Source organism: Melospiza georgiana, chromosome 1 (genome assembly GCF_028018845.1).
Source record: "Melospiza georgiana isolate bMelGeo1 chromosome 1, bMelGeo1.pri, whole genome shotgun sequence".
In the NCBI taxonomy this organism is placed as follows: Eukaryota; Metazoa; Chordata; class Aves; order Passeriformes; family Passerellidae; genus Melospiza; species Melospiza georgiana.
This window is the reverse complement of record NC_080430.1, coordinates 114,013,918-114,028,846: the sequence shown is the minus strand read 5'-3', so window position 1 is coordinate 114,028,846 and position 14,929 is coordinate 114,013,918. Positions and strand designations below refer to the sequence as shown.

General features: G+C 33.1%; 1 protein-coding gene across 2 annotated transcripts in view; it reads right to left on the bottom strand.

Annotated features, from left to right (window-relative positions):
* Positions 1–14,929, bottom strand: part of SNTG1 (syntrophin gamma 1) — a 319,348-nt gene that overhangs the window by 137,397 nt on the left and 167,022 nt on the right. For both annotated transcript variants that reach the window (XM_058044990.1, XM_058044982.1), the window contains exons 3-4: positions 14,429–14,563; positions 3,421–3,477 (exon numbers count right to left, since the gene is read on the bottom strand). In XM_058044990.1, the coding sequence (XP_057900973.1) occupies positions 3,421–3,477; positions 14,429–14,563 (192 nt within the window). The remainder of the gene's footprint in view (positions 1–3,420; positions 3,478–14,428; positions 14,564–14,929) is intronic.

The window sequence follows — 14,929 nt, the reverse complement described above, 5'->3', positions numbered from 1 at the left end:
TTGTTGGACTTTATCATTATCAGAGTTAGACAATGTTGGGAACTATGACTTCATAGTAAAAGGAAGCATTTCCACTAGCAAAAATAGCTTTAAGATCTATGGACACTGAATTTTTCATTTAAATTAAATTAGAAAGTCAAACTGAATCTCAGAGGATATGTTATGCTGTTCACCATTCTAAAAGAATGATCAAAACAGAGGGAAAATAATGGCAGTGTAGTGAGTCCTGGTAGACAGAAGTCGGACTGTAACCAAAAACCTCAATTTGTTTAATAAACTCTCAATTTTGTTGTCTGTTTCTTCAGGAACACTACACTCCAATTTTTGAAAAACAGGATGTTCTTTCGGAAATCAAACACCGAGAAGCCTCTTTTGTCAAGGTTCTGCATCTCAAACTTTTCAGAGATTTCATAAATTACTGAAATACTACACTTTCCAAATTCTATGTCTATGTCTATTCCTCCATAAACAAGCATTTGACAGGAAGCTTCAGAAAAGAGAAAATTATTCCTTCAGAAGAGTGTAAACCAGAGCAGGTCTGCTTCAAATTAAAGCACAGTTTCACCACAAACTTCAGCTAAGACATACAGCCACACACCAGGTTTTCAAACCCTTAAAGAGTGGATTATAATCTATTTCTTAAAGGGTTGAAGATTAGGTCTTGGACAAAATCAACCTTACAAACAGGGTTTTTCTTAAGCAGTTAGCTGAATCTCTGACTTTAAAAATACAGTTGGAATATCCAAGTTAGAAGAGTTTCCCTCATAGACAGGTAAAAAAAATAATTAGCTTAATTTTGGCATTATTAGGAATTTGTTCCTTGCTCTTCAGAAAAAGAATAATTCCAAGGGTTAAAAATACTTGCAGTGGGATAAGACATTTTCAACATTTATTCAAAAGAAAGTTGAAAGGTGACTTTTTCATGTGAGTTTTCTGACAGTAAATGGATGTTTTAAGTTAGTAGAGAAAAAAAAAAAAAGACAAGATAATGCCCCAGACCTGACAGCTAAAACTAGGCAAATTCATAACCAAGCCCAAGCAAGTATTCTAAAGTGAGTGTCATTAATCACTGTATTGCTGTAATTAACACCTCAGATAAACAGCATCCTCTGACATACATCACAGCCAGAAAGCAAGTCCTCAAATAACCCCTGTCTTTAATTAGCCTGGGAGTAGTAAGACAACAGAAACTACTGTAGTTCAAGGGGCTATGGAAGTTATTAACATAAGGAGGAGAGGCCTCAGTGCTTCTCACTCCTTCAGAGGGACTTGTAAACCTCTACCTTCTGGCACAAATTCAAAATAATTACATTTCTACTTAAAATTAATCTTTTAATATAAGTTTTTTTTATTAAAGTTCAGGAATCTTACAAAACAAAACAAAAACATAGCAGCAAACTTGTATTAATCTGCAAGAAGCAAACCATGTTTGAATTTTAAACAGAAAACTGGCACTTTTCAGAATATTTGGAACTGACATGTCATTTCATGCCATAAATAAAAAGTCCATTTCAGTGAGTCTTCATAAAGTTTGCCTACTAAACTAAAAAAGAAAAATTGCTGTAAGTTCCTGTTCTAAGTAGTTTTTTACACTAGTTTAAAATTAAAATAATTGAATTTATTAATTTGTTTTTATATTGTGTTAGCTATCCAACCGCTTGTCCGTCTTTGTGAGAATGTAGAACTACAAATAAAGGGACCTAGCAAAAAAGGTCCAACAAACAAAATGATTGGACAATTTGATTTTTTTAAAAAATAAGTCATTTTAAAGTAATAAATCATACTAGTTGAAACACATCGACAGAACATCCTGGACCACAGAATTCAACTTTTCATTTTCATTATCTAATCTGTGCCATCCAAACAAGTTTGAGTTTCCTTTTTTAAAGAGAACTCTTTGCTCTTTTGAAGGGATTTCACCACCTGATTGCTAGTTATTTTAAAAAATGAAAAATTTTCTATTCACACCTGATTTTATGTATCTTCACCTTTCCAATACTTTGATTAATTTTGATCAAAATATCTATGATATATATAATCACAGAAAATAAATGTCTTACTCTAAAAAGTTAATAACTTAACTATTAATTTAAGAAAGACCATTGCACATTCTCTATTTATTTTATATTTCTAAATTATGGTTTATTTTATGCAATGTATATAATACATAAATAATGTGATCTTGAGATTGTCAGTGATATTCATTCTATATAGCTCATTGTAAATTATATGCAAAAATCAAGTATATTGACTCTTGAGATTTGCTCTCCAATAATCTAAAGTCCTTACTTAGCAACCAGTTACTTCTTAGGAGCATTTAAATAAAACCACCTTTACACATACACTTCATTTTACACTGACATTCATTACTTCATTATTATTCAGTGTACTGTAACCTATAATGATACCAGAGGGCAAAAAAATTTAAATCTTGTTGACCAAACTGATGAGAAACTTTGGTGACAAAATAGCAATTAGTTTCCCTTGAACAGAGGTCTTCATGGGTCAGCAAGATAACAGCAAGTGCAAGAGTACATTTTTAAAAATTAATACTTCTATTCAGTCATATTCTTATCAATGACAACACAAATGCACATTAATCCTTCTTTTGAGTTACTCATAAGGTCAGTACCAGCAGATGTCATAGGAAAATCTATACTTTCACTTTATATGCATAATTTAGGCCTCTTTGCATTCATGTGAAGTACACTTCATTTTTCCGTTGCTATCTTGAGACTGAGAACTGCTGTGTGTAGAAGATAAAATTAATCTTGTGTTGTCTAGACTCAGACTCAAATCTAAGGTAAAGTTTTCAAAATCATACATTACAATGACAAAAATTATTAACCCTTCCTCCCTCTCCTAAATAGGATCATCTACACTTGTACATGTTCTTAAATCTTACTGACAAAGGTAAAAAACCACAGTGACATGATAAATTGCTGTCTGGGCTTGATCTATGGAAAAATAAACAATACAAGCTTGCAATAACACTTTCTGTCCCACTAATGAATTGCAATGGATTAATGTGATATTCTTTGCAGCAGAATTGATGATGAACTTATTGGCTGTTCCTTGTGCCTGCCACTGTAATTTAGCATTCGTTAATAACTATTTAAATTAGAGAGAAGCTGAACAAGTACAGTCTATACAGTTGAAAATACTTCACAATTCTTACATTAAACCTCATTACAGAGCTGGTCAGCTTGAATTTTAAGGGAATGATTGCCTTCCATTCTATAGTGTAGCATAGCTCTAGTTGTCTGCTGTAACAGTATCTAACATGCAAAAATCTGTTTCTGTTTCCTGTCTTGTTTCTAGTCCTCTAAAATAGTTTGGACTCATTAACAGTAACACTGATTATATATTAAAGACATGCTTTGTGTAATATGCAATAAATAGACCAAAATATCATCTTACCTTTATACTTAATCCAAATCCTCCTACAGTCTGTCTTCTAATTGTTACTGTTCTTTCCTGGAAAAAAGAAATCAAGTTTTGCTAGATTTAATGTCTTCTGCCAAAACAATTATATTCATACTTCAGTAAGTTTTTTCAACATTGATTTTTGTTGATTAAATGAAGTTCTGAGTTCCTGAACTTTAAATCCCATGAAACCTATGTTCCACAGGAAAAAGACAAAGCCTGGAAGAAAAGAGCCTGTCTCAAGAAAAAAAAAAAAAAAAAAAAAAAAACCAAGAAATCATTTGTTCTGTTCACATCATCCTAGCAAGTATTGCTTTAAAAAACCCAGAACTTTGGATTTGGACAATTATGGTACAACACACACATTTCAGAGGTTAAGGCCTTGACAAGTCCTAAACTGGTCCCATCTGCAGGTTGATCACTACATGTTGAAGTACATCCAGTTCACTCCTGCAGTCCATTTCTCAATTCAGTTTCATCTGAAAGGAAAACAACTTTTGCATGCCAAGACCATTCATTGATGTTAACCAAAGCCTAACAAGTGCACACATTGCATGAATTCATTTCAAAGCACAGTAATGATCCAAACTAAAAAAACAAACAAAACAAAAAAACAAAAAAAGAAAAACCCCACACCACCAGAAGCTAATACAAAACCAGCCACTGTTGATCTCAGAGCAATGGTCTAATAATCATAAGCCATAACCTACAACTATTAAAAGCAGCCCATCTTTTTCCTTTTATTGCTTGCCTAAAAATTTTTGCTGTAAAAACTGTAGGCTACTCTCTGCCTCAGATATAAACATTTACAAAAAAGACTTTTTTGGGTTTTTTTCCTACTCTCTCTGTTGACTTTATAACTATAGATCATTTAGGATTAGTACATTTACGTAATGGTAAAATAATGTATTAGTAGATATACCATATATCCAGATTCAAATATATTAATTTTATAGATATCTGAGCATCCTCTACATATGATCTAGATTTTAAACTCATTTAATTACCTATACATCTATACGTCTGCTTGTATGTTACATTTAACTATATTTATTTCAGCAAAATCAGCATAGATGGTCAGTGTCAGTCAGATTTGAATAGATCATCAAGAATGTAGCAGTGACAGAAAAGATGAAATACATACAGATGTATTTTTTCTTCCCTACTTCATTTACAGAAAGGAAAATAAAAGGAGGTACCACATAAAAGTCTTGCAAATTCTGTTATTACAGAATTTGGTGAAAATCAAGTCACCTTATTAATTTTTTGACATTTGTGACAAATATGAACTGAGTAACTGTGGAAAGAACAAGAGTAAACTCATCCAATATTTTGGACTGAAAGACAAATCAGATTGCCTAAAATGAGATGACCATTTATTCATTTAGGCTAATGCTTGCAAAATGCAAAATGCTTGTAAATATTTATTCTAAGAAAAAGGTATATATTTTGCTGTTAAATAGCTAAGCTTTTTAATTTTTTTTTTTTACATAAACCTCTAAAAAGGAACTTCCATAATGCAGTTCCCACAGATTGAATTCAGACCACAGACTGTACTCAGAAAACCTAGAAAACCTTTTGTCTGTCACAGTATCAGATGCAGGTAATGGTGTTGACAATATATTCAGGATAAACCAAAATAGGTCACAGTCTCATGTGTGGTCTAAGCTGAGTATACATAAATGAACAGAAAACACTCAGCTGTGGCTCCACTGGGAGCTATATCTTTCCTGTTAACTTTATCTTGTTTCCACCTCCAGCTTGTGCTGAACATGGAGTTAAGAACATGAACTTGACTTGTGCACTCTAGTCAATATACTCTGTTATTTTTTGTTATACGTGCTTAAATCAAATAAAACAGACTTGTGCTAAAATGACATTGAAAAATAGCAATCTTTCACTAAACTGGCTAGTGTTACATCAACCATGAATGGAATTAAGGACAACACATGGATTAAATTTCAAACAAAGTAATATTCTCAGTGAAAAACATGGAACTTCATAAAATTTGTAGTTCATGATATGTCAGTAGTCACTGTAAATACTGGCATCTAAACATATTCTAAGCTGGAGCTACATTTTAAAGAAACCTAATAGAAAACTATACTGCAGAATATTTCTGTCCTTTTTGTCTTTCCTAGCCCAACATGCACCTAAGTACCCATAAAAAAGTACTCACACAAAAGACTCAATAAAATACACTTTTTGGTTTTCACTCAAGCAAAGGCAGATTCAAAATAGTCCTGAAAACACTTGATCCAGGGTCTTCTGTGAGTTTGCCAGTGCTGTCTGACAGAAAACTAGAAAGATTTCACACTGGAGTTCAGCATTATTTCTTTATGTGAAAAAAGTCATGCTGGCATGGAAGATCTCCAAATAGGCAAAACTGTATAGAAGTAAGGAAGGAAACCAGAAAAATTTCAAGACAACAAAGTATCAGAGGGTTTTGTCTTGCATTTTTGCTAGTTTCTTTTCTATCTCCATTGAAATTTGATCTTAAATATTCTGGGACCAGAGAGTTACTGAACTGAATTTCACTTTGAAAACATAATGCAAAGGAGATTCACTTCAGTGATGTGTGATGTGAAGGGAAGGCATTGCACTGTATTTAATCTAGGCTAAGTAAACACACCTCTCTACACACCTCTCTTACAATAAAAAAAATAATACATTGCTTATTTGCAGAAGGACATTTTCTTTACATAAGTTAGTTAACAATAACAAACATTCAAATGACCTTCAAAAGTACAAATCAGAATTACATACAAGTTGTATATTTCTTTATTAAACCATCAACAATCCCCTCATCTGCAATTTAAAACACCATATAAACCTTAGAGTGAAACAGCATTTGCAGAACAGTAAGAAGCATCAGACATTTCAGACACCTGAATTTTGGTTTGGGACAAAGCCCCAGCTCTAATCAGCCATTGTTCCATACAAGTTTATTTTTGTAATTGATAAAGAAAAATAAACACATTCAATACTGGCAGGTCAGAGCAGCTGTCCAAATTAGGTATTAATCAACTGCATCAAATATAGAGGCAGGATGTCAAATTTAGCCTGAGAAAGATAAATCCCTCCCTTTTGACTTACAAAGTAACTTGAAAACGTATTTTGATGATAGATACTTGCTTTGAAATGTTGTAAGCTTTACCCTTTGATTTGCACATGATTTATTTCATGTAACCTTCAAAAACCCTTAATCAAGCTTAGTTTTCAGTGCCATTTTCAACCCAGGTAAATGGAATATACCTTGTCAGCAAAGCAATATATTTTAATGTAAAGTATTTTTACTGTAATGATTAATGCACAAAATAAACTCAACCAGCAATCTGAAGCAAATTATTTTGTTCTGATGTCTTTAATTAGCATTTCAAGTGAACAATAACAAAAATAAAATGCTTTTCTCTGGTCTAATAGTTTTAAGTTCTTGAAAAGACTTATAACTATTCATTAATAAAACACAGCAAGAACTCTGGAGGCAAAAAAAATTTTGTACAAATGACAAAGTGCTCTACGTATCCTGACTATTTTGTTGTTCAGGTTAAAAATACAGATGTTCTGTTGATTCTCTATTAATATTTTTATGTGTTCCCCTCTTTTTGCATCACATGATATTCCATGCATTTGCAGTGGTTTTGCAAATTCCAAAAGCAACTTCATTTCCAACTTTACAAAATAAAACTTGGTTGAGATGAAAAGATACTTAGTTCACTATCAAGACTACACAAAGTGTTCTGTCAGCTTGTCGTTCCATTTTCACATTTGTTATCTACATGATATGAAACAGAAGGAAGGTTAGAGCTCCTAGCACTCTTAAAAGTAAGATTCTGAGTAGTGTTCTTGCTGTTTCCTGGAACAGAACAAAAGTAGTTATTTTATTGAAAAACACAAAGCTGCTGCCATGCTGTCAGCACTTTCCATGTGTCTCAGAAAATTGACTGGAAAGGACAGCAAAGAGTTTTGCCAAAAAAAAAAAAATTCTTCCTCAGAGCTACGCAGTGAAAGAGAAACAATGTTTTTGAGGCTTTCATTAAAGAGATACTAATATTTCTTAAAATCTGTATGATTTTCTGGGGAACATAAATGTCTTCGTTATGTAAGATGAGAAGTGCAGAATGACCATGTGAGCACAGAGCAACATAAACAGAGAGGAAAGGAAAACAGAATCCTAGATAATCATTAACTATTTGTATTTAGTCAAGAGTTAATGTTATTTTTAAGTTACATCTTGGAGCAGAGTAAAAATCCAAGTATTTCATATTGAATGGTAAATGATGCAAAAGAAAGTTTATAGTTACTTAACTAACTCTTAAAAAAATATTTTGTTCGCTATTATTTCAAACTATCTATCTTGTATAATATAAAGCAGTCATCTAATGGGATCTAATAATCTAATACTGTGTCTCTGTGAAAGAAGTCAAACACAGGTTGAACAAAAGGATGAAGAAACTTCAAAAATCTTCACAAAACTGAGTTAACAGCACGTGAAACTTAAATATACCATTTCTCAACCTTATTCCCAGTGTGGTTATCCATCTGGTGAGTCTGGAGATTCATCTCACAAGAATAAAGGTATAAAGAATTAGTTTGCCTAGGTACAGACAGAAAACAAGACCTCTCTTTTCAGAGGATTAGAAGAGAGACCAAGGTATTTTACATATGGAAGAAAATGATAAAAAGCTGAAAGGTTTGCAGCACAAAACAGGAGGTGGGGAAAAAAGGAATAGACATGGAGAGGAATCTACAATAGTACAGTGACATGGAAAGATGTAGGAGGAAAAATTGGAGGAAAATATTAGAATATGAATTTTAAAATGTAATAGTATAAAGATAAAATCAGTACATTGGCAGCAACTTCATAGATCAACCTGGTAACATTTGATGCCAAAATACATTCAAGGTCACACTCTTATATAATTTATCAGTTATTAGTAATCCTACTAAACTTTGAAATAAGAAAATATAATGTGGATTTTTAAAATTTTATTGAATCCTTACATACATTTTAAAGAGAACTCATTGAGTCCTCTTTCTGATAATGCTTTGCTCTTGCCTAGTGACATTTCTTTGGATTAATTTACCTGGGCAGGCTTCATACTCATTCTGAGTGTAAAGGACACACGACACAGGTCAGCCACATTTCCAATTTGAATTAATAATGTTAAACAAGGTCTGCCATCAGACTTGCTCATCTGCTACCAACTTTCATCATGTGGCATTTGAAGCTTGTCTCATTATTTCAGTTCCTCGTGCCACTGGAGGAGCCTGGCAGTAAGGGAGGGCTGCAACCTGCCTGGCCGACTGGAAATGCCCCTTCTTCCTCTGCATCTGTGCTGGAAACTGAGGGTGGCAAACACAGCAGTGTCATGCAGGCTGCTAACAGCGACTAGACTAAAAAAAAAAAGCTCTCAACCCTTCATACTTCAAAATGTTTCTGGTCTGGCAGCCGACGCTTGAAAGCTGAAACACTCACCTAAATATCTACTTATAAAATTCCACTCATACAATTGTCTCACTTCAGAAATACTGCATTTCTTAGTATAAAAATAAAAGAGAAACAAACCTATAAACCCATGGTCAGGATCTGAACTCCCACCAGGTTTTATAAGGAACATTCTCTGTAGTTTCCAGCTACTGCCTTACATCATCCACTGCTACCAATGTTTTAGGTTCTCTGAGTTTTTGCTGATTTGCAATATTTTTCTTTCTTCCAAGCCTTCTTCCAATGGGGAAAAGTCATTATTTTCTTTCAAATCTGGCATTATAAATGACATTTTTAACTTCAGCTGATTGCTATGCTTTTTACTTTTAAGTAGCTGCAGAAAAATAAGCTGCCTTAGGCTTTCCCTAAATAATCATATTTACATCTGTCAGGTTGTCACTTTAAAGCTGTCCAGATTGGCAGGGGAAAAAAGTTGCCCCCATCTGATGGATACTTGACGACTTCAGTGAAAAAATGGATTCACTCCACTGAATAGCTGACAGATACCAAAAAGATAAAAAAACCCAAAGATTCTTACTGGTAGCTTTGTGAAGGCAACAAGAATGGAAAGTGTTTGAAAGGTGACCTATCTGTGCACATATTTGCAATTCTTTACAAGACAGGGAGTTCCATTTTGGCATTACTTGTAATATTCAATCAAACATCAGAATCAAAATTGTAAATAAAGACAATAGAGAAACTATAATTTACCATTTTAAGCTTTTGATTCTTTTCCTTCTATTTCTATTCATTAAATTGCTAATGTTAATTGAATCTTTTTTAGCAATACTAAAATATAGGACAAGAAAATTCATAATTTTCAAAAGAGAATGATCCAATATAACAAATACAAAATTAATTCTCAAAAAAAATCTCAAAAAAATTAAATATTCAAGCAAGGAAAATTTAATAACTTAATGTCACTTCTCAGGCATGTCATCCCTAAGTGATGTGTTTTGAATTTAAATTTATTCTTAAAAATTAATAACTTAATTATTGAAATGTTAAAAATAAAAACAATCTATTGTGTAAAGTTTTAATTTAAAAGACTTTTTTCTATACAAAGCTAAAACATTTAGAAAATCTCTAATAACATTTTTTTAATACTTTATGGGCTTTCTATATATTTATGAATCTTTCAGCACGTGATTTCACAATAGCATACAGACAACCCTAAAAGTGAGGCATAATTAATTTTTTTTTAATGCTTCCAGTAAAAAAAAGACAGTGTGGTTTACAATATCAGAAAACAGATCTGGCTGCAGTGCAACATTTTGAGACAGTGTTACATCCTGGCCTTAGTAAAGGTGTTTATTGATAGTTTTTTAATCACAAAACCAATTACAGTCCATAGGCTTCATTTAGATACAATTGTATCAAACTCAGTTAAAAGCTTGGACAAATGCCGTGGTGCTCGGAGAGCTGTTGTTCTGTCAATTCACAAAAAAAAACCCCATTCACTCATTTTTTGTTAGTATTGAATTATGATTGACCTTCACACAAATTTTCCCCAAAGATGTTTGATTAAAAAATCAAACCACTAAAAGAACTTCTTAATCTTTAATTAATTAATGCATTTACTATATAGCAGCATAGAAATAAATTACTTGAAAGAGATGTGACTCATATGTATGTTATCATCAGGTGAGTTAGCAGTATTTTGTAAAATCTAAGACTCTTTAGAAGAATATTTAAGAAAATTTTGTAGAAATGCAAACTATCCTGGTAGCTAACAATTTGCCAGCTGCTTGCAGTTTATTTTGATTCCTATAGAAATAAAGAGTAGCTGATTCAAATCATCCATTCTGTCACATGGTTCATTGTCATATCCTTAATTTATGGATCTCACATGCACATAGAGTCTATGTGTAGAAAAAATTCTGAGTGCAATTAATGAATAAAATTTATTAAAGAAGCAAAAATCCACAGCTTCCTAAACAGATAAACTGCTTATCTTAATATAGCACAATAATCCTTTTCCTTGAATTTCAGATGTCATGAAAGATAATAGAAACTGTGAGGATTAACTCTAAAATAAAAATATTGATTCTGGAATGGCAAATATTAAAACCTTTCCTAGGAACAAATCTACCTCAGATATGCCATACCTTAGGCTATCTCCTCTCCCATCACAATTTTCACCAAGTCCCCAAGTTCAGGATTAGGCTATTCTGGTTAGTCCAGGCTATTTAAATGTTTATCTAAAAAGAGAGGGAGTTGCCTCACTGCACATTCTTATATGGACCACCACACAGCAAACTTTTGTGAGCATAATTTCAAGTAATTAAAGAAATATGCTTAAAAGAATCGATAAAGATATTTTAAAATACTGCCATAAATAGTGATGAGGTTCCTACATGGTTTAATTCAGCTCTTTTTGGGACATTTAGTAACTGCTCTGGGAGGGAAAGTTGTACCTGACGTAAGGGACAGCAGTCTTATCTTCCAATACATCCACTACAACTGAGGCATACACTGCCCATAACATAAAACCTCTCTCCAGGCAAGGATTTAATTTGGATTTGCAATAACACTGCCTTCTACACTTTGAGTTTCACAGTATGTTCTCATCCCACTTTTGGTCATTCACACTGGAGCTCAAATCTACACTGGATATCTGCTAGAAGCATAATGCTGAACCCGCTACATTTCTTTCACTTGGAGAGCAAAACTTTCTTATTGCACACAAAAAGAAATATATTTAATACTTATTGATGCAAACGTGCTCAAATTTAGATGTAGTCCATGATCATTTGAATGATGGTTGATGCTGTATGGAATTGCTATAGGTACAATTGCTGCAGAACCCTCACTAATGCTTATTGGTTTTTTTTTCAGCCCAGTAAAGAAACAGATGCTTTCCCTTTTCAGTGTACAACACTATTTATTTTGCTTATAAACTTTTGTGCATTTTATTTTCTTACTCCAAACTGTACACAACAAAAGAAGAAACAATGCTTCTTTGCACCTCTTTAGTTTTGGAAACTAGAACAGTCTAACACCAAAAGGAAGTGTTCCAAATTAAGAACCAGGTCCTTATCCCATACACTCACATTAAACAGCACTTCATTCCTGAGGAGCCATTGATTTTATTTAGATCATTCCACAGGATGCAGATCTGGATGCTGCTGGAACGTTAAGTGCCTGTTTAAAGACTGTCCTTCACAGAGGAGCATGCAAATTGATTCAGACTCAACAAACAGAAGAGACACTGTTCTGAACTAGAAGCACAGTAATAGCCTTTCGTTCCATACCAGTGCAGCAGCAATAAAGCAAAACCTTACCATTGAATTATTTAAAGATTATTCATTTAAACAGATTAAAAATTACTTTTACTGTAGCTACTTGTCTGTAAAATTTAGCAATACTATTGTTCCTCATTTACAAATTTTATTTTTATGCTTAAAGATTTCATTCTCTGAGGCATTAAGTGTCAGTTGCCAATGAAATCCCTTGCTTTGTAGAATTCAGGTAAAGGAAACATAAATGAAATCAGTTATCTAGAATGACAGAAAGAACAGAACAAAATGAACCAAACAAAGTAAAACATAGGAAAAATAAGCAAACAAACAAATTAAACCTAATAAATCAGGAATAAAACTGAGGAAAAATAGGAAAAAAAAAACAAAGGAAGCATGTGGGACTTTTGTGATTATAGTATACAATCAAGGTACATGATTCCAGATTATTCAAATTACCTGTGACAAAAGGACAGTTAACTGTCTGTGAAATGTCAATCATCCTTATTTGGAATGAACATACTGGTAAAAACAACTAGTCTAAATCCTAAAGGAAATCAGAGTAAAGTGCTCAAAAGTCACTAACAACGACACTGCCAAGAAAATAAACTCTGCATCAACACACTAAAATCAATCAGTTAATGAGTTATGCATTAATATGCAAATAACATGGGGGAGTTTACTGGGGAAGCAAATAATCCATTATTTTCTACATAGCCTTTGCAAAACTAAGGAGAGAAATACTTTAAGAGAAAGTCTTGCTGTGAAAAGGGAAAAAAATTAATATGCATTTCATGAAGACATTTAAATAACAAGTTCAGCAGGATATTACAGATATTACAGCAGAATAATGAAAGTCATATTTCTGAGTGATAAAATCTTTTAATAAATAAAGTCAGAATGGTGTTGGTGAAATAATGGTGCCACAGTGTACATTGCTAATTGAACAACTACAGGTTGAGCTTGAACTCATAACTTCTTTCTATCCTGGCTGCTGGACATCCTGTCTATTGAAGAACAAGGGACTTGATGGTAAAAGGAGCATCTATATTGCACATGAAGGATACAGACCTGTATTAGCAAACTGCCTTTGTTCAGCATGAAACAGTCAGAAGCTAATGTCAGATTTGTCAAGCAAATAAACCTAGACTCTATGGAGACTCTAAGCAATGTGTTCCTCTTGTTTCAGAGAAAAGCTCTGAAGAATTCACCTTGACATATTCATAATCATGAGAAGGATAATTTGATACGTTTTTTCATTAATCTTTCACACTCTTTGCACTGCTAACATTCTACCAATTTATTTTTGATTTGTGCTTTCTATCTTTTTATTGTACCTGTGTTTAGAGATGCAAGTAGGTGGCAACAGCAGCAATTATATAATAAAACAGACATAATAGCATTAACAAAACATTTGTATGAACAGATATCACACTACTGTGCCTCACAAGATTTAACATGAAATTCTGTGATTATTTTATTTAGCTTAAAGGGAGATCTCTACAAAATATAATTACAGTATCTATAAAAATGTCTACAGAAATTAATACTAAATGTTTTCTATTATTTTTGTACCTATCTACTAATATTAAATAAAACCTTTGCATTACAATAGCTCTAAACCCTACAGTATTATTCTGCATAAAATTTTACAGATCCTCCAAATAATTGTAGTTTCTCATGCACAAAATTTAATATGATGCTTAAATAAGGAATGTGACACATCAGGTAAAAACAGTGATACATAAAGCCCATTATCCCTCTGTTCCATCTCTGTTAACATGACATGCTGTTAAAGATAGTGACTCCCACAGCATTCCTGAAGTCTAGTGCTGGCCTACTACAGGAAGGAACTCAATCAACAGAGGATAAAAGGGAACTCCCCTACCAGCAAAGCCCTGACATAATTATCTTATCAACTCCACAGACAATACTTAGATACAGGTACTTTGAGGTATCTGTACTTCCTGCAAAACCCACTGCTTGTGTCATTCCTCCCACATTCACTGGCTCCAACACCCAAGAGTGAGAGAAGATAAACAGTGCTGCAGTCATGCATGTGCCTTATTATCCCATTTCTGCTTCTCAGATGAGTATTGCTAATATTTACTCACAAAAGAAGCACTAAAATACACTTAGTGTTAACAGTGTAAAATGAAATACCAATCCATGGGAGCACATGCATAAAGATGTGTGTATGCACCCGCACACACACACACACAGAGCACTGTTTCTTTGTAAAGAACATCTTAAAGAAGAAATAAAAACTACTTACACCAGAATAGAAAGGCTCACCAGACACACAGATCACATCCTGCTCCTGGATCATCAAAATATCTTTGGCTAAGTGCAGTCGCACTTTGAAAGGCTCCTGGTTACCATCCTGCAGCAAACAAACCCCTGTCTTTGTCTTCAAATGAGGGAATAAAGAAAAGAAGTTGTTTTCAGTTAGCACTTAGAATTGTTAAAAGTGATATTTTAAATAAGAATACTTGATAGATAGGCACAGTCACCATAAACATGTTAACAAAAACCCAAAACTATTTTCAATGATCACTGTATTTACTGTGTTTAGACTACAAGAGAACAAATGTTACAGTAGTAAATATTAAAGGCAGATTTGCAATAACAAGGTGGTATTTCACCCATGATGATTTTGTGAAACTCCTTCCAAATTGCTTCAAATCAGCTGTGCTCTTATTTCCATCTTTTCATTAAATGATGAAACACTCCACTTGGACACAAAATAAAAGCTGGTCCCCTACATATTACACCA